Source organism: Pan paniscus, chromosome 8, assembly GCF_029289425.2.
Source record: "Pan paniscus chromosome 8, NHGRI_mPanPan1-v2.0_pri, whole genome shotgun sequence".
NCBI classification, from domain to species: Eukaryota; Metazoa; Chordata; class Mammalia; order Primates; family Hominidae; genus Pan; species Pan paniscus.
In genome coordinates, this window is record NC_073257.2 from 106,427,293 (window position 1) to 106,447,171 (window position 19,879).

At 41.5% G+C, this 19,879-nt stretch overlaps 1 protein-coding gene across 3 annotated transcripts in view; it reads left to right on the forward strand.

The window, feature by feature from the left end:
* Positions 1-710: 710 nt before the first annotated feature.
* Positions 711-19,879, forward strand: part of TBC1D12 (TBC1 domain family member 12) — a 136,283-nt gene continuing 117,114 nt past the window's right edge. The window contains exon 1 of one of the 3 annotated variants that reach the window (XM_034931130.3): positions 711-5,534. In XM_034931130.3, the coding sequence (XP_034787021.1) occupies positions 4,303-5,534 (1,232 nt within the window). In that variant the 5' untranslated portion in view covers positions 711-4,302. The remainder of the gene's footprint in view (positions 5,535-19,879) is intronic. The other 2 variants (XM_024930489.4, XM_055093163.2) reach the window with 2 other exon arrangements.

Below are 19,879 nucleotides of genomic sequence, written 5' to 3' on the forward strand. Positions count from 1 at the left end.
TGTACACTTTAAAATGGTTAATTTTATATTATGCAAATTTCACCTCAAGTGTAAAAAAACAATATACGAGATGTCTGGACATAAGGATTGTAATAGGATGGTAAAAATGAGGGTAGCTGCAGGAGTCTAATCTCAATCTTTTATCTTTTCAACCTTTGTCTAAAGAATTTATCTTACAATTTTCTTTCTGCTGTCAAACATTTCCTAACTTATTCATGATCTCAGCTCACTGCAGCCTCCACCTCCCAGGTTCAAGTGGTTCTTGTGCCTCTCAGCCTCCCGAGTAGCTGGGATTACAGGAACGTGCCACCTTGTCCAGCTAGTATCAAAATATGTGTACATAAAAATAAAAATTGTCCAGACATCTTCTATATTGCTTTTTTACACTTGAGGTGAAATTTGCCTAATGTAAAATTAACCATTTTAAAGTGTACAATTCAATGGCATTTAGTACATTCACAGAGTTGAACAACTATCACCTCTATCTAGTATCAAAATACGTGCCTGTTCACCTCATTTTCATTCAATTCATTTTATACTCCCAAAAACCTTTATATCCATTAGATAGTCACTCTCTATTTGTCTTTTCCCTCAGTCATTGATAATCACCAATCTGCTTTCTGTCTCTATGGATTTATCTATTCTGGATATTTCATAGGAATGGAATTATATGTTATCTATTTTTTTTTAAGAGATGGGGTCTTGCCATGTTGCCCAGATTGGAATGCAGCAGCTATTCACAGGCATAATCATAGTTCACTATGATCTGGAACTTCTCGGATCAAGAGATCCTCCCACCTCAGCCTCCCGAGTAGCTGGGACTATCCAGGTACACACCACCACAGTGCTTTTCACATTCATCCACCTTGTAGCATGAATCAGTATTTCTTTTCTTTTTCACGGCTGAGTAATATTTGGTTGTATGGATATACCATATTTTGTTTATCAGTTCCCCTGATGATGGACATTTGGGTTGTTTCCACCTTTTGGTTATTATTGGTAATGCTGCTGTGAACATTCATGTAAAACTTTTTTTTTTTTTTTTTTGAGATGCAGTCTTGCTCTGTCGCCCAGGCTGGCATGCAGTGGTGTGATCTCAGCTCACTGCAAGCTCCACCTCCCAGGTTCAAGCGATTCTCCCTGCCTCAGCCTCCCAAGTAGCTGGGATTATAGGCACGGGCACCACTGAGCCAGGCTATTTTTTTTTTTTTCCCTCGAGACGGAGTCTTGCTCTGTCACCCAGGCTGGAGTGCAGTGGTGCGATCTCGGCTCACTGCAAGCTCTGCCTCCCCAGTTCACGCCATTCTCCTGCCTCAGCCTCCTGAGTAGCTGGGACTACAGGTGCCCGCCACGACACCCGGCTAATTTTTTGTATTTTTAGTAGAGATGGGGTTTCACCGTGTTAGCCAGAATGGTCTCGATCTCCTGACCTCGTGATCCACCCGCCTCGGCCTCCCAAAGTGCTGGGATTACAGGCATGAGACACTACGCCCGGCCTTTGTATTTTTTTAGTAGAGATCGGGTTTCACCATGTTGGCCACAATGGTGTTGAACTCCTGATCTCAGGTGATCCGCCTGCCTCGGCCTTCCAAAGTGCTGGGATTACAGGCATGAGCCACTGTGCCCAACCCATGTAAAACATTTTTGTTTGAACACCTGTTTTCAATTCTTTTGGGTATACACCTAGGAGTAAAATTGCTGGCTTATATAGTAATTCTATGTTTAACTTATTGAGGAACTACCAAACTGTTTCTCATGGAAGCTGCACCATTTTACATTTCTACCAGAAATGTATGAAGGTTCTAGTTTTTCCACATTCTTTTCAACATTTGTTTTCTATTTTTTTGATTATAGACATCCTGGTGAGCGTGAAGTGCTATCTCATTGTAGTTTTGATTTGCATTTCCTTAATGACTAATGATGTTGAGCATCACTTCATATGCTTATTAATATTCCATTAACATATGTTTCTTAGGAGAAATGTATATTCAAGTCCCTTGCCCATTTTTTTAGTTGGGTTGTTTTTCAGTTGTTGATTTATACAAGTTCTTTATTTATTCTGGATACTGCACTCTTACCAGATATACAATTTGCAAATATTTTCTCTCTTTTTATATTTTTTCCACTCGTGTCCTGAAAGTCATTTTTTCCTTCTGGAATACCTTGATAATAAATGCATTGCTGACTATGCCCTTGCCACTTAGTCCTTTCCTAGGGCCTTCAATAACGCTTATTTTCGAAGACACTTGATGTTTTTATTTTGTTGAGACAGAGTCTCCCTCTGTCGCCCAGGCTGGAGTGCAGTGGTGCGATCCTGGCTCACTGCAAACTTCGCCTCCTGGGTTCAAGCGATTCTCCTGCCTCAGCCTCCTGAGTAGCTGGGATTACAGGCGCCCACCACCACGCCCGGCTAATTTTATTTTATTTTATGCTTTTATTTTTAGTAGAGATGGGATTTCACTATATTGGCCAGGCTGGTCTTGAACTCCTGACCTCAAGTGATCTGCCTGCCTCTGGCTCCCAAAGTGCTGGGATTACAGATGTAAGCCACCACGCCTGGCCTCTTGATGTTTTTTTAAATTGAGTGTTAGGTACATTCATGCCCATTTTATTGACATTTTATTATATAAAGGTTATATTCCCTCTTATATCTGTATGTATAGGTATTTTTATATGAAATAAATTTTAAATGCTTGACAATAATGTCTCCTCTACGACTTCTATTTTCTGTTCTTGCATTCACTAACATACTTTTAGAATGAATGAGTGGTCTATATTCTATATACTTTTATAGAATGAGTGGTCTATATTTTCTGCTTCGTTTTATCCACAACTGATGCCTCTTCAATCTCTTGCAATACAACTTTTTTGTCCTGAAATAATGAAACATTTGGGTCTGTGCCCGACCCTTATCATTATTCTTTCTTCCTAGGCAATGTTACTCATGATTCATCCACCTACTTGCATTATACAGATGACGCCTAATCTGTGTCTCTGAACCTAAACCCTAACCCAAGTTTTATTATTTATTTATTTGAAACAGTTTCACTCTTGTTGCCCAGGCTGGAGTGCAGTGGTACGATCTGGGCTCATTGCAACTTCAGCCTCTCGGGTTCAAGCGATTCTCCTGCCTCAGCCTCCCAAGTAGCTGGGATTACAGGTGCCCACCACCATGCCCAGCTAATTTTTTGTATTTTTAGTAGAGACTGGGTTTCACCATGTTGGCAAGGCTGGTCTCGAACTCCTGACCTCAGGTGATCCACCTGCCTCGGCCTCCCAACGTGTTGGGATTATAGGCGTGAGCCACTGCGCCCAGCCAACTCAAGTTTTAGAACTCTATATGCTGGATATTTTCAGTCGTTTACTTTATCAGATGTATTTCCCCTATTAATCGTTTTTTTCCTATCCACTTTTCTATTTCTTCAAACCATATCAGTTTCAGTCTCATATCTTTGTAGTAATCATTGGTTACTCTCTCTTCTGTCACTTCTGATCAGTTATCAAGTCTTTCGTCTTTTACTTTAAATATACTTCATTTCCACTCAATGGTCAATCATCCCATTTTAATCCACTATCGCAGAGTGCTGGAATTATTTCAATAGCTCCTCTCTGCCTGACCACTTCCTCTCCCTCCTTAGGTGATAATCTTTTTTTGTTGTTTGAGACGGAGTCTCGCTCTGTCGCCCAGGCTGGAGTGCAGTGGCGCGATCTCGGTTCACTGCAAGCTCCGCCTCCCGGGTTCACGCCATTCTCCTGCCTCAGCCTCCCGAGTAGCTGGGACTACAAGCGCCCGCCACCATGTCCGGCTAATTTTTTTGTATTTTTAGTAGAGACGGGGTTTCACCGTGTTAGCCAGGATGGTCTCCATCTCCTGACCTTGTGATCCACCCGCCTCGGCCTCCCAAAGTGCTGGGATTACAGGCGTGAGCCACCGCGCCCGGCCGGTGATAATCTTTTAAACAGAGGACTGTGATGAAACATGGTGCTAGGTGAGCAAGATAACTTAGGATATCTTTCTTTTGTGTTAGATGAAGTGAAGAAGGGAGGGTGTTGACCCTCCTGGATGAAGTGATGAAGCCCTGAACTGTGGCAATGATGCCGGAGAAGGATGTAAAAATCGTAAAGTCGACTGGTGACCAATTAGAGCTGGAAGGACTTACCCACGCTAACACCTCCCAAATATGGGAGTATTTTACTACCATAAATGAAATACATCAAGTGAATTTTTGCTAAGCGAGCAATACCCGCGCTTCGGTAAGAACTGTCACGCTTAGAGCGGGCCAACCAGCTTCCACCATCCAGATGGCGGATCCTAGATTGGCAGCCTGCGTCTCTCTAGCTACCGTCTCTATGGTTCGGGGAATCTCCAGGTCGGGGCTTGACGGGTCCGACTTTTGCGCGTGCGCGAGTCCTGGCGCGTGCCCGCCCTCAAGCAACTGTCCGACCCCGCGGGTGGGAGGGGTGGGTCTGGGAACGTTGCGGCGGCTGTCGCCGCGGCCCCAGCACCCAGAGCTGTTCTCTGGCCAAGCCTGCGCCTGTAGTCCTTCTTTGCCTCCTGGGGCGGCCGCCACCCACCCCCAGATGGTGGGTCCGGAGGATGCCGGAGCCTGCTCGGGAAGAAACCCCAAGTTGCTCCCGGTGCCTGCGCCGGACCCCGTGGGCCAGGACAGGAAGGTAATCCGGGCCACGGGCGGCTTTGGCGGAGGCGTCGGCGCTGTGGAGCCGCCGGAGGAGGCTGACGAGGAGGAGGAGACGCCGCCTCGGCAGCTCCTTCAGCGTTACCTCGCGGCGGCCGGGGAGCAGCTGGAGCCGGGGCTCTGCTACTGTCCGCTCCCCGCTGGCCAGGCCGGCGCCCCGCCGCCCTCGGCAGCCCCACGATCGGACGCCTGCCTGCTGGGCTCGGGCTGCAAACACCGCGGCGCGGAGGTGGCTGATGGCCGCGCGCCGCGGCACGAAGGCATGACCAACGGCGACTCGGGTTTTCTGCCGGGCCGGGACTGTCGCGATCTGGAAGAGGCTCGCGGGCTGGCGCGCGCCGGCGGCCGGGAGTCGCGCCGCCGCCGCCCCTACGGCCGCCTTCGCCTGGAGGGGCCTGGCGACGAGGACGCGGACGGCGCGGGAAGCCCGTCCGATTGGGCCTCTCCGCTTGAGGACCCGCTGCGGAGCTGCTGCCTGGTGGCCGCGGACGCCCAGGAGCCCGAGGGCGCGGGCAGCGACTCGGGGGACAGCCCGGCCAGCAGCTGCAGCAGTAGCGAGGACTCAGAGCAGCGGGGAGTCGGCGCCGGGGGTCCCGAGGAGGGCGCGCCCCCTGCCACCTCGGCCGAGAGGACTAATGGGGGTGCGGAGCCGCGCCTGGGCTTTTCTGACATTCACTTCAACTCTCGGAACACGTTCCAGGTGAGCCGCGGTCAGAGCGCCCGCGATCACCTGCCCCCGGCGGGGCCGCCGGTGCCCTTGCCCGCCGCGGAGCAGGGTCCTGCGGGGGCTTCGGCCCGGGCTCGACGGAGTGGCGGCTTCGCGGACTTCTTCACCAGGTACAGCGCAGGCTGCATGGGACTCGGGGCGGGTCCGGGGCCGGAGCCGGGGTCTGGGTGGGAGTCGGAGCCGGAGCCGGAGCCGGAGCGGAGAGCTTGGTCGGCCGCTTCCGTGCCAGCCCCACACGCGTCAGGACTTAGCTTTGATTTGTCACTGGAAGAAGAGGAACTGGGTCGGCTTTGTGTTTCTATAGGAGAAGTTGTGAGCTCTGTGGACAGCGAGTCTTTCTGTTGCCTTGTCCGCGGGAGGCTGTACCTGCCATTCATACCTGGCTTCTGAGCAGTCAGGTTGGGCCAGCTGGCTAGTGCCACATATGCAGTTGCCTTTTCTGGAAAAGCAGATAACCATCTCCGTCCCCAATTTTTAAAAATTTTACTACAAACATTTAGGTTGTTGGGGGGTGGGGGGAGGCGGTATGTGTGTACGGGTGTGGTTGTGAAAGAGAAAAGGAAGTCATTTTGTAGAGCTGTTTATTTGCTGTGCTTGCATAGCGTCTAAATCCATTCAAGTGGTTTGGGAATTCTTGAAATTAGAAGTGGTTGTGCTTCATAGTGTTTAATCGTTTGTTTCAGTGGTCTTTATTAAAATGCAGTTTGGTGTTTAGAATTTTATCCCAACTTTTTAAGCCAAAGTAGCGCTTTTACTAAGGAAAGCCTTTTCTCTAATCTCCCAGATAGGCCTCTCCTTTTTTTCCCCAATAACTTTAGTTTTTTTAAAAAATGGTATTGTATTTGTGATTTGACAGGATATTCTTGAAATTAAATTATGGGCCGGGCGCGGTGGCTCACGCCTGTAATTCCAGCACTTTGGGAGGCTGAGGCGGGCGGACTATTTGAGGTCAGGGGTTCGAGATCAGCCTGGCCAATGTGGTGAAACCCCGTTTCTACTAAAAATACAAAAATTAGCCAGGCATGGTGGCAGGTGCTTGTAATCCCAGCTACTCGGGATGCTGAGGCAGGAGAATCACTTGAACCTGGGAGGTAGAGGTTGCAGTGAACCTAGATCGCGCCATTGCACTCCAGCCTGGGGGACAAGAGCGAAACTCCGTCTTTCAAAAAAAAAAAAGAAAAGAAAAGAAAGAAATTAAATTATGGTGCTGGACTTCGCAGATTTCAGGATGGGGGTTTGTTGATTTAATAGGGATAAATAAGAGTAGTCCGAAAATACTTAATACACATTACTGTAAGAGCAGTCCTGTAATCCCAGCACTTTGGGAGGCCGAGGTGGGCGGATCACCTGAGGTCAGAGTTCGAGACCAGCCTGGCCAACATGGTGAAACCCCGTCTCTACTAAAATATACAAAAATTAGCCGGGCATGTTGGCAGGCGACTTAATCCCAGCTACTTGGGAGGCAGAGGCAAGAGAATCGTTTGAACCCAGAAGGCGGAGGTTGCTGTGAGCTGAGATCGAGCCATTGCACTGAAACCTGGGGAATAAGAGCTAGACTTCTCTCAAAAAAAAAAGGCAGTTTTCCTTGAGTTAGATTTTGACACGCCTTTTTCTTCTTCTTCTTCTTTTTTTTTCTTAAGTCCCTAGGCAAATAGGAAAATATTCCCAACTTGTAAAACTTTCCTTTACAGAGTTCTCCCTACTTTGTTTTTCTACCTTTTCGGGGATCTTGACTATAACCAGAAGTGAAAGAAGCAAATTCTTAGCTCAAGTTTTAGCAGGTTATACAATTAGCGTACATATTGTAGACATAAAGGCACAATTTTCTGATTATAATTGATATTTCTTATTCCTCTTTCTAGTTTATTCCTTATTTTTTGCTTGTATAAATTTACAAATATAAAGTTTCTTAAATCAAAAGTGGAAAATCCTAATTTTTTGTTACTGAGGACAATATATATAGTAATGAGATCTGTATTTGTAATATAGTTGCAAAAATATATTTAAAGCTTGTACTGGCAGTATTCTAAAAGATCTCAAGGTGAGTTAGGTTTATAAATTTGTGACACTGTGTGGCCTTTGGGGGTTTATTGGTCATATCTATCTTGGTCACGTTTTGAGGTCAGATGTCAGGCAATTTTAGATCTGGGAGGGGCTTTGGAGATAACAAATTCAACTAGTATACTCTTGAGTTCTTGCTCTCTGCCATGCATTGTGAATAGAGATGATTTAGACAACTGTCCCTTACCTGCAGGTGGGGTGCAGGCTAGTGGGGATTAAGTTTGAAGACAGATGCATATATATACATTGCAATTTCTGAACATTTTTTTTGTTTTTTTGAGATGGAGTTTCCCTCTTTTGCCCAGGCTGGAGTGAAGTGGTGCCATCTTGGCTCACTGCAACCTCTGCCCCCCTGGGTTCAAGTGATTCTCCTGCCTCAGCCTCCCAAGTAGCTGGGATTACAGGCACCCGCCACCACGCCTGGCTAATTTTTGTATTTTTGGTAGAGACCAGGTTTCACCATGTTGGCCAGGCTGGTCTTGAACTCCTGACCTCAGGTGATCCACCCGCCTCAGCCTCTCAAAGTGCTGGGATTACAGGTGTGAACCACTGCGCCCAGCCAACAATGTTATTTATAGGAGGCTTTCATATTATTAACAGTAGGCAGGAATTTTATTTTTTCTTTCATTTCCCATGTGTTTTAAGTAGGCAGGAATTTTGATTTAATTTGTAAATTTTTTTTACTTATAAACTAATAGAACTTAATAGCTAGATGACATTCATATGGCCACATTATTCATATGTGTCAGAGCACTGGATTTGAAGTCAGAAAACAGGTGCCCTAAAGTTAATTTCTCTAAGCCTCATTTTTCCTGATACAGGTCTGAATGTCAAGACTCTAGGAGTCAGTGCTTCCTTTATATGACATTCTTGGGAAAGAAAGGGCAGAGTCAGAGAGGCACAGCTTTTCTTAAATGAATTGTGAACACCTTAAAGGCAGGAACTGTGACATTCATCTCTGAATCTATAATACCTAGCCACTGGTATGAAGAACACCATTCAGACTGGGTTGAATAGGTAGCTTTCATGGATTCCCTTTTACTGTGCTCTAGCTAGGTAGTGTAATTTTGAGCAGAATCTCCATCCTCAGTGAAAATAATCAGAAATTACCCCTGTCTCACAACCCAACCCAAGAGATCCAACCCTACCCCTAAATGCATAGTTGCTATTCTCAACTCTGAAGCTCCAGGTGAGGGCTCTCTTTGGAAGTGGCTTGTTTGGGATGGAATCTTGTTCTTGGGTGCAACCCTTACTCCCACTTCATTTTTTTAGATGAGGAATCTCATTGTCTAAAGAAGGTAATTTAGTTAGCTAGTGGCCTGCTGGGATTTGAAACCAGGATTCCTGATTTCCCAGTCCATGTTTATGTTCAGTCTACAACCTTTGTTCACTTTATGGCTCTTTTCTCTCCCACCTATTTATCCTCCATGCTTTCCTTCTTCTTCCCTTCCCACTTCGTTCTTCTCTTTTCCTTAATTAGGCAAAAATCTATACAAGAAACCTTAAAAAAAAAACAGTTTTATGTTTACTTAAGTAAAGAGGGGGGAGCATTTTACGCAATGTATCTATTACTACATAGTATTATGTTAAGACACATCATTTTGGTAGATATATAGGAAATACAGGAATTCATTTAGAATATGACTGCTTTCATTTGGAGGGCCTTAGTGGTCATCTCCCACTTTCCTTCCCTTCCACATGAGGTAAGTTCTATTTCAGTCCCTACTGGGGGCTTGCTTCAGCTTCACATGGACACTTTTCTGTGTTTATGGTGACTTGGCTGTCAGAGCCCTAAAAGTAACATTCCCTCAGATCCTTGACCCTTTCCTGTCTATAAAAATTGAAATGCAGCTGGGCACAGTGGCTCACGCCTGTAATCCCAACACTTTGGGAGGCTGAGGCGGGTGGATCACCTGAGGTCAAGAGTTCGAGACCAGCCTGGCCAATGTGGCGAAACCCTGTCTCCACTACAAATACAAAAAAATTAGCTGGGCGTGGTGGTGGGTGCCTGTAATCCCAGCTACTAAGGAGGCTGAGGTAGGAGAATTGCTAGAACCCTGGGGGGGAGGTTGCAGTGAGCTGAGATCGTGCCACTGCACTCCAGCCTGGGTGACAGATTCCGTCTCAAAAAAAAAAAAAAAAAGTTGAAATGCTAGATGGGTACCACTCAGCAGTAAGGAGGAGTGAAAGCTTTTTTGAAGTCTTTTGTGTTTCCAAGCTTGCCTTAATTCCCCAAAGATCCATTTGTTACTCTTTTTAAAAAATAGTTCTAAGCTGGGCATGGTAGCGTATGCCTGTAGTCCCAGCTACTCTGGAGGCTGAAACAGGAGGATTGCCTGAGTCCAAGAGTTCAAGGCTACAGTGAGCCATGATTGAGTCACTGCACTCTAGCCTGGGTGACAGAGTGAGACCATGTCTCTTAACAAAAGTTCTAAACCGTTTTTGTGGGTCCTTCAAGTAAATTCATGTCTTATTTTCTAAGTAGAATGGTTTATTTTTTACATAGATAGACTCTTTCATAGTTTTCTGTTTGTTTGTTTTTAGGCCATTTAATAGTTTTGAAGCTTGTTAGGATTGCATTGGCATTGTTACTGTTTTTAAAAACACAGACACTTATCTGTGTTTCCTGGTAGTGCTGATTTTTTTCCCAAGTCTTTATATGAATTTGGTGAATAAAGGGCATTGGTAAGGTAGGGAAGGAATAATTGGAGATTTTTTTCCCTTTATCTGAAAAGAAAATTGACTTTATAGATTTTGAAACATACAGATCCATGTGGCTTTCTCTGTAGTTGTTGACTTCTGAAACTTCCTAAATATTGTGGCAAAAGCTATTTTCACAGAGCTCTTTTTACAACGGTTGGGTTGAGTAGGAAAAACTAAAGGCTCTTTTAGTGATTTCTTTTTCACATCTAGATAGTCTCCATTCTCCCTAATATGAAAACCAATGAAGTTTTTTTGTTTTTATTAAATATGACATGGAAAAATCTAAATTCCTATAGGTATAGTTTTTCTTAATTTAAGGTTCTCAGAAACAACAAAGTCAGCCACGTCCTTTTTTCCACCTAGAATTTGTGCTAGTTGACAAAATCATAATTCATCCATCTGACTGAGCCATCATAAACATCTCTGTCCTATAAGTCTCCCTTACTTGTTCCATAGTGCCTCCACCAGTCAACTAAAATAAAAAGCGACAGTTTCAAAGTGAGTTTCTCAAAAAAAATTCCTTTCTCAAATCACTAAAGAAAAGGCAAAATATGAAACTTCTGATGTTTTAAAAGATTTTAAAAGCTCCCCAAAGTGGGCAGCTTTTTAATACTCTGATATAATTATTTACAAGGAGAATGAAGGAAGAATCTATTGAATTCAAACCTGTTTTGTTCAGGATCAACTGTGCTACTATAATTAATGTTTAAAATTTTAGGAAAACTGAAAATAATACGTAATTAATTGCTCTAGAATAAACACAAAAGTCTATTAGGATTTTAGAATGTTGTGAAGCTACCATTATGTTAAATTGGGGAGCTAGCTCAAGAGCCTTTTATATCTTTTCCCTGTGTCTCACTCCTTCCCCTACCTCAGATCCCGTATTTTCTTTTAAAAACCCCCCAAAAAACAACACTCTAGGGACCTACACTAAAGCACCGGAAATCCAGCATTGGTTCAGGACTTCAACTTAGAAATTTGTGGCTTTCATTCAGTTGGCAGATTAGAGATGTGATAACCTGAATACAAATTAGGTAGAACGTATTCAGAAACTCCGGTTTTTGTGGAAGTAAGATAATTTAAGCACTCAAACATATTACTTTGAAGTGCTAAATTAAATTAACTTTTTTTTTTTTTTTTTTTGAGACAGGATCTCATTCTGTCATCCAGGCTTGGAATGCGGTGGCACGGCTCACTGCAGCCTCAGACTCCTGGGCTCAATTGATCCTTTCAGCTCAGCCTCCCAAGTAGCTGAGACTACAGGCATGCACCACTACGACCTGCTAATTTTGTTTTGTATTTTTTATAGAGACAGGGTTTTGCCATGTTTCTCAGATTGGTCTCAAACTCCTGGGCTCAAGTGATCTGCCTGCTTTGGCCTTTTAAAGTGCTAGGATTATAGGCATGAGCTACACATCTGGCCAAATTAACATTTTTTACTACACACTTGTAAGCAAAACAGACTATTATTATAATACTAACTTGGAGTTACTTGTTTGATAGAAATCTCTACATTATCCAAAATGGCCATAGAGATTAATTTTTAATTTTTAAAATCTTTTATTTTTAAATAGTTTTAGATTTGTAGAAAAGTTGCAAAGGTAATACCAAGAGTTTCCACACCCCTCCCCCAGTTCCCCTTTGGTTAACATCACCTTATATTTATGGTACATTTGTCACAACTAAGGAACTAACATTTGTACAATGTTATTAATTAAACTTCACACTTTATTCATTATAGAGATTTTGACTAAAAGGTTTTTATTTGGGGAGTGGTTGTGTTACTTTTAAGTGAAAGTTTTTACTTTTAAGTTTTTAGATCTTTTAAGTGGAAGGAACTTCTATGATCACCTTATTCATGCCTTAATACTCCATGGAAAGCCAATGATGCTGTTGACAGATAAATAATCTTTTATTTGCTAGATATGATCTAACAAGGTGGTATTAATTTAATATTGGAAATGAGTTATGCATGGTAACTCATTGTTTAACCTAGAACAATGATATTCAAAGCTTTTCACTGCACACTATTTAGGGGCAGTATTTACAAGATTTAAAAACCAGTACCTGTTTGCCTCTGGAAAAAAATATGAAAGTGTATCTTAGTTCTACATAATTTCACAGTTTTCTAAAATTATTTTCATATGTGTTTTTTTTCTTTTCTTTTGTTTCAGAGATGAGGTCTCACCATGTTGCCCAGGCTGGTGTCGAACTCCTGAGCTCAGGTGATCTGCTCACCTCTGCCTCTCAAAGTGCAGGTGTGAGCCATCGTGCCCAGCCACAGTTTTTTTTTTGGTTGTTGTTCTTGACATATTACTGTGACCTAGGAAGGGTAGGGTTTATTTTTATTTTACAGTTATTTGTCCAAAGTCAGATAGCTAATTAATGTAAGAATTACAACTAGACTATAGATCTGTTCCTAGGGCTTGAAGCTAATACACTGATTTCTATGAATTATAAATTTAAGAGCAAAAACTTAGCTTTTGGTGTAGTGAAAATACAATGCCTGAGAGATAAGTAACTTGGTTTTTGTCCTAGGTAACAACTTCTGCCATTAAATAATTCTGTTACCTTGGGCAAATCACTAAATTTCTGGACTTCGGTTTCCTTATTTATGAAATTGGGAGATTCAGAGTCCCTTCAGTTCTAATATCATGGTATTATAATACACAGTTCTGTTGCACACACAGTAGTGGACCACAAATATTTACTGGTTAAATACTACAAATGTGAACTGAGTTAAAGAGAAAGCTGAAAAAAAACAGAATTTTTTTTTCCCTCTGTAAAATGAGAGGCATGCCAGAGATAGGACTATTCCTTTCAACTCTAAATTCCACCTTTAATGTTTCTTTTAGCAAAGGTCTAACTCTGCCTTAGGGTAATCGTGATAGAAATATCAGTGATCTTTGTTTAGTTTTTCATGTGAAGATGGCACAGTGCATCAGCTCTTCTTTCTTTTCTGTAGCAAATTCTAGATCTATTTTTTCTTATTTCTTTGAGGTGGGGAGGAGTAGTGAGAGAGAGAATGGGGTAATAAGTACATTTTAGTTAATCAATTAACTGGAATTTAAGCCTTTAACTTCCAGACCGTGAGTTATTTCATGAAGGTTGCCACTGTGGCACTTTGATGAACTAGTGCAGTTGTTTCTAGCTTTTGGTATATTTCAAAATCACCTGAAAGCACCCAGATATAGTGGCTCATGCCTGCAATCCCAGCACGTTGGGAAGCTGAGGCAGGAGATTCGCTTGAGGCCAGGAGTTCCAGCCTGGGCAGCATAGCAAGACCCCATCTCATTTTATTTAAAAAAATTTAAAAATCACCTAAAAACACATTTAAAAAATTAGATTCTCTAATTCACAGCCTCCGCCTAGTCAGATTCAGGAGACCTATTATTTGGCTGGTGAATTTGCATTTTTAGAAAGTTGCGTGGTTGGGCCCAGTGGCTCATGCCTGCATTGGGAGCCCAAGGTGGGGGAACTGCTTCAGCCCAGGAGTTCAAGGCTGCCTAGGCAACATAGTGAAAGGCTGTCTCTTCAAAAAATAAAAAAACTAGCTGGGCATGGTTGTGTGCACCTGTAGCCACAGTTACTCGGGAGGCTGAAGTGGGAGGATCACTTGAGCCAGCGAGGTCGGGGCTGCAGTGAGCTATGGTCACACCACTGCCTTCCTGCCTGGATGGCAGAGTGAGACTGTCTCCAAAAAAAAGAGAAAATTGCTCACAGTTGATTCAGATTGTCAACTAGGTTTTAGTGAATTGCTTAATCCTAGGTGGCATCTTCAAATTACAGGATGGTATGGTGCTTAAAAATGCTGGTTCTAAAGTTAGGCTGCTTGGGTTTGAATTAGCTTACTAGCTCTTTAATTCTGGACTTCTCTGGACCTTAGGCAACTCATCCATAAAATGGGGATAATAATAATGCCTAATTCATGGGATTGCCATGAGGGTTAAATAATATTTTACATTCTTTGTTTTAACTATGTGGCATATAATGAAGATTCAAATGTTATTATTCAGACAGTAGCAAGACTACTATAACACCTTCCTCAGCTTCACCACTGAAATCCACTGATTTGAAGAAAGGAAGATACTGGATGAATTTTTGTGTTCTTTCTGGGGAAACATTACACAATTTGTGCAGAAGAAGATTTTTAAACATAATTTATACATGGGATTGGATGGATGTTAAAATAGATTCTGATGTGTATGTAGTGATATGACATTTCCCGAAGTCTTGAAGCTTTGACTAAAAAGCAAATCTGAGAAGGAACCGAAAGGAATGCTGAGAAAGATTAAAATATTTGTATCTTTTATTGTCTTAAGGAACTTTTATAGACAGGCAAAGCCAATTTTTTAGTTTAAGTCCATGAAATGTTTAACTTGGCTTACTCATGCATTTCATACTTAGTATGTTGTGGTAGGAAGGTTTTGGGAAAGAGTGGAAACATTTGGAGATTTTGAGACGATACATCTGTTATCCATCTCTAAATGTATGCAGAAAGGCAAAGTGTGTCCTTTTTGAGACAGCTTTTTTCTCCCTAGGAACTCTGTTAGCTACACTATGAGTTATCTTCAGATAGTTATGGCTGATAGTTGCTTGGACCCTACTACAGTGATTCTTAAATTTAGTGTTTAAAATTACTTGGAAGGGGGAGGGTTGTTAAGAATGCAGATTCCTTGAGACCCAAGTAGATCCTGGGTGGGGTCCACCAGGAATCCAACTTTTTAAAAAGACCCCCAAGTGATTCTGATGCAGGCGATTCCCCGACTATAACCACTGAAATACTGGGCTGGTTAATAGGCAGGTCTCCTCAGGTAGTGACTGAAAGTACAACACACCTTTTATAGCTCACATTGCTTTACTGATTTAAAGTTGGGTCATATTCAGGTACTATGTAATTGATGAGTATAAACAGAGGTGTATAATAGAGAACAGATTCAAAATACAAATCTTTAAGTACTTTGCTAGCCTTTACTTGGATGAGAAATTATTTCGGACAAATTCAATCTTGGCTTCCTTTTTATTAATGGGAAAAATCTTTTATTTTCATTTTATGCTGTTTAGATAGCCATGCTTGCCTGTCTTGTGAAAAGCTTTAACTTGTAAGATTTTCCTCAGGTCTACTCAGTTTGTTGGCATACCTTTACCTTTCTTATAGCCTATGAAAAAAGTGTTATTTTTCCTTCCTTCTGCTGCTATTTGTAATTCTTTTCCGTGCCTTTAAGAAGAAATCCTGCACACTGCACATGGTTTTCTCCCCTCCAACATTTGCTGCTTCAGCCTTTCTTACGCTTCTTATTTCTGTGGCCAAAATAAGAAAGAGAGGGAAACCCATGTGACTGTCTGGGTTTTCAGCATGCTCTTTCCTGCAATTAAGAGAAGTTTACCTTAGGAAATCAAGCTACAAGTCATGTTTCTTACTTAGAGCTAGTTTGAGAGTGAACTTGATAAGGTGTTTAACTCATCTTTGAATTTGGCTTTTCAGGTTTTTTTTTTTAATTTGAATTTTATGTTAGATACTTTTTTGTTAAAAAATATTTCCATCTGCTTGTCTCTAACCCCACATAGATTAAAACATTTTAAATTTGGAACTGAACATAATAATTTTGAAATCAAATTATGTGCTGTTTTCTCATATTTTCCCAAGTACTGTAATGTACAACTACCCATCATACGTTAGGCATTATTTAGAATTTCCAAATCTAGTTTTCATCTAGACTGTTCGTAGCCATCTTTTAGTCAAGTAGGGCAAATACTTTTTTTGTTGTTGTCTCAGGAAAAATTCATTCAAATACTATAATAGTTTACTTTTTTTTAAGAAAAACATAAAATGTTCACATTATTTGCTTTTGAAAAGCAGGAGAAGGAATATAAAATAAAGCTAAAGATAATACATTGTTTCCACGTTATTCTTGTTAAGGTGGTAAGAAGATGATAAAGAAGATTTGAGGGTTTGGAAGGAAGTATAGTACGAGAAACTATTAGAGAATGAGTTTGAAGATATTCGTAGAGAGAGAAATTGCTGGAGAGAATAAATGTTAGGTAGAAGTTAGCCATGTAGTTAGTTCTTAGGCCTGTTGGTTTCAGAGTATTACCACAGATTATTTCCATATTTTTCTAATTTTTCTACTTGGCATACCTCAGTGCCTTTGTGGATGTTTCTAGCCACTTGTGTCTTTAAAGTATCTTGTATATCTCTCCTTAACTTCCCTAACGTCCCTGTCTCCCAGTGGCTTCTCAATAGGCCATACTGTGAAACTTTTTTTTTTTTTTTTTTTTGAGACGGAGTCTCGCTCTGTCTCTCAGTCTGGAGTACAGTGGTGCGATCTCGGCTCTCTGCCACCTCCGCTTCCCAGGTTCCAGCGATTCTCCCATCTCAGCCTCTGGAGTAGCTGGGATTACAGGCGTGCACCTCACGCCCGGCTAATTTTTTGTATTTTTAGTAGAGATGGGGTTTCACCATGTTGGCCAGGGCGGTCTCGAACTCCTGACCTGAAGTGATCCGCCCACTGCGGCCTCCCAAAGTGCTGGGATTACAGGCAAACTGAACTATTTTTTAATAACAGGTTGTACATATAAAGTTTAATTTAGGCTCTAAAAGTTTAGGTTGTTAGTATGATAGTTTCAGGTACTAAAATGTACATTTATCAAAAGGTGAAATAAATGCAATATACAGTTGTACACACTGTATTCTTATTTGAGTTCCAGTGCTAAAAGGAAAGGAAAATTTTTCCTACAAGTACCAGGGTAAATCTAGCAAATGGAATTAAAGTCCCTCTTACCCACATGGAAAAAATTCATTGTTCATTACCAGGAAGGTATAGTACATAGAAATTTAAGTTCTAAAGTAAGTTATTGAAGTTTTAAATAAGGAAAACATCCCAACTGAATAAGTAGTTTCTGTATTTTTGAAGAGTGATAACATTTAAGTTGCTTTTTTGTACTTACATAAGCCTTAACTCCCCCAACCCCTCATTGACTTTTTAACGTTATTGGTACTACCCAGAGTTATAGAGATTGGTAATCCTTGAATGTTATTTAGAAAACAAAGGACTTGTGGTTCAGAATTCTGTTTTGGTCACCAAAATTTTTGAGTTAAAGACTAATAAAACTAGCCAGGCCCGGTGGCTCATGCCTGCAATCCCAGCACTTTGGGAGGCCGAGGCAGGCGGATCACGAGGTCAGGAGATCGAGACCATCCTGGCTAACACGGTGAAACCCCGTCTCTAGTAAAAATACAAAAAAACTAGCTGGGCGTGGTGGCGGGTGCCTGTAGTCCCAGCTACTCGGGAGGCTGAGGCAGGAGAATGGTGTGAACCCAGGAGGTGGAGCTTGCAGTGAGCTGAGATGGCACCACTGCACTCCAGCCTGGGCACTCCAGCCTGGGCGACAGAGCGAGACTGTCTCAAAAAAAAGACTAATAAAACTTTTGATAGGTAATTATCATATAAGGTAACTAGCACACTAATTGAACAAATAACTGGAGGATAATGCCCATCTTTGTGATATACTCCCAGAAGCACAGTAATACTGTCAAAAATACTAGAATAAGGATTTACTTTCAAAACTGGGTGTACAAATAACACAGCTGAGAACTATACTGCATGAAGGGAAAATTTTAGGAGATAACCACTATAAAATTTTCTTGAGTAAAATAATAACTAGCCACTTATTTTAATGAGTAGATAAGATTGTATTGCTCTTCCACAACACCACTGGAACATAAACTTTTGATTTAGTTGTCCATTTAATAGAAACATAACACTATGTAGGGAAAAAAAAATACAATTACCTTGGTCAGGATCTGGGTTTCACCTGTGCTACTGGAAGAAAGGTTCTATCATGCATATCATCAGTTCAGGATGTACTTCTACGTCAGACATGAGCAAAATGTCAACAAAGCAAAGCACCAGCAACTACCATACAGCTAAATGTGTGCTTTTTATTCTCAGAAGGTTTAGACATCTGATAGATGTTATTTAGTCTTGCTTGAATTCTTTTACTAATTTGGAGCTTGGTTTTCTCAACAGAGCCTATTGAGGGTATTAGTTGTTAGAAGGTTCTATGTTGAAGTACAGTGTATTTCATTGTAATGTTCATAGTCCCAATTTCCCCCCTAGAGCCACAAAATACAATTCAATTCATTTACATGATTACCCTTCAGACATTTAAGATTGCTACAGAACCCTTTTTAGTTCTTATTAATTAGTTTGGAATTTTCTTACTATTTATTCATTCAGCAAATTATTGTGAGTCCTCTATGTATACTAGGCACATAGGATATTAGGTAAACAGAACATTTTATTTAAAAAGTTTCAGATAAGGGAGTCCTATAATATCAGTGTTTACAATATTACCTGATAAGTGTTATAAAAGAGGATATGAGGATGCATCAGTACTGAGGAAGGGGTGATTAACTTTGAGACAGGAAGTTAGGAACTTTACAGTAGATGAAACATGAAAGCTTAGTATTTTACTAAAGAAGAGGATTTGGGTTAGAATGAGTGTGATGACAGGAAAAGTAAAAATAACATGTATATAGAATTATATATAAAATAGCTCAGCACTTTTTGGGACTGCAGATTCTCATCTGGATGATTGCCTCTAGGGTGCATGAGGTATGTGTCAAAAACTGAGGCAAAAAGATTGGGTCTAAATTATGGGGGAGCTAAATTTGTCTGACAGAACGAAGTAATTTGAACTGATTCAGTGAGAGGTGGCAGTACAGGGAACATTTGTGGGTTTTTTAAACAATGGAGACATACTTAGAACTACATTTCGGAACGGTGACTTGCATAGCGGTGTGGCAGATGATTTGCGACTTGAGAAACTGGAGCATGGAGATAGTTATGGTAGTTTATGGGTGTTTGTCAGTCTCCTTTTCACAATGTGATATACAGATAGTTGATGTAAATAACATTTTTTAAACCAGTAATATTGGATTAGAGAAAAAAAGTAAATAACTTTAAATAAATCTTTCAATCTCTGCAAGAAGGGGTGGTTAATAAGTTGAGTGAGACATACCAGTAGCCTTTTTGTGAAGCTTTAAGGAAAATAAACTTTGAACTGGATTTTTGTTTTTGAAGGAATTGAGATGATATGAAAATAGAGTCATGTGAAAAATTATGCTTACCATATTTTGTAAGGAATTTAATGAGGATGGGAAAAGAGCCAGAATAGCTATTTGGCTACATGTTTTGATGTTGCGGATCAGAAAGGAAACAACCTCAGGAAAAACCCTGGAGGTGTAAAATTGTTGCAAAATCAAGGTTTCACATCTAGTGTAAAAGCTCTGTACATTGCTTTATAAAAGTGGACTGGGACAGTATACTTATCAGCCATTTTTGAGGATTGAAAGAGATTAAAAAAAATTGAGACTTCCATAATTACCTCTATGTATATGTGTCTCTTCTTTTTTTTTTTTTTTTTTTTGCGACGGAGTCTCGCTCTGTCGCCCAGGCTGGAGTGCAGTGGCGCAATCTTGGCTCACTGCAAGCTCCACCTCCCGGGTTCACGCCATTCTCCTGCCTCAGCCTCCCGAGTAGCTGGGACTACAGGCGCCCGCCACCACGCCTGCCTAATTATTTTTTTTTGAGTTTTTAGTAGAGGTGGGGTTTCACCGTGTTAGCCAGGATGGTCTTGATCTCCTGACCTCGTGATCCGCCCTCCTCGGTCTCCCAAAGTGCGGAGA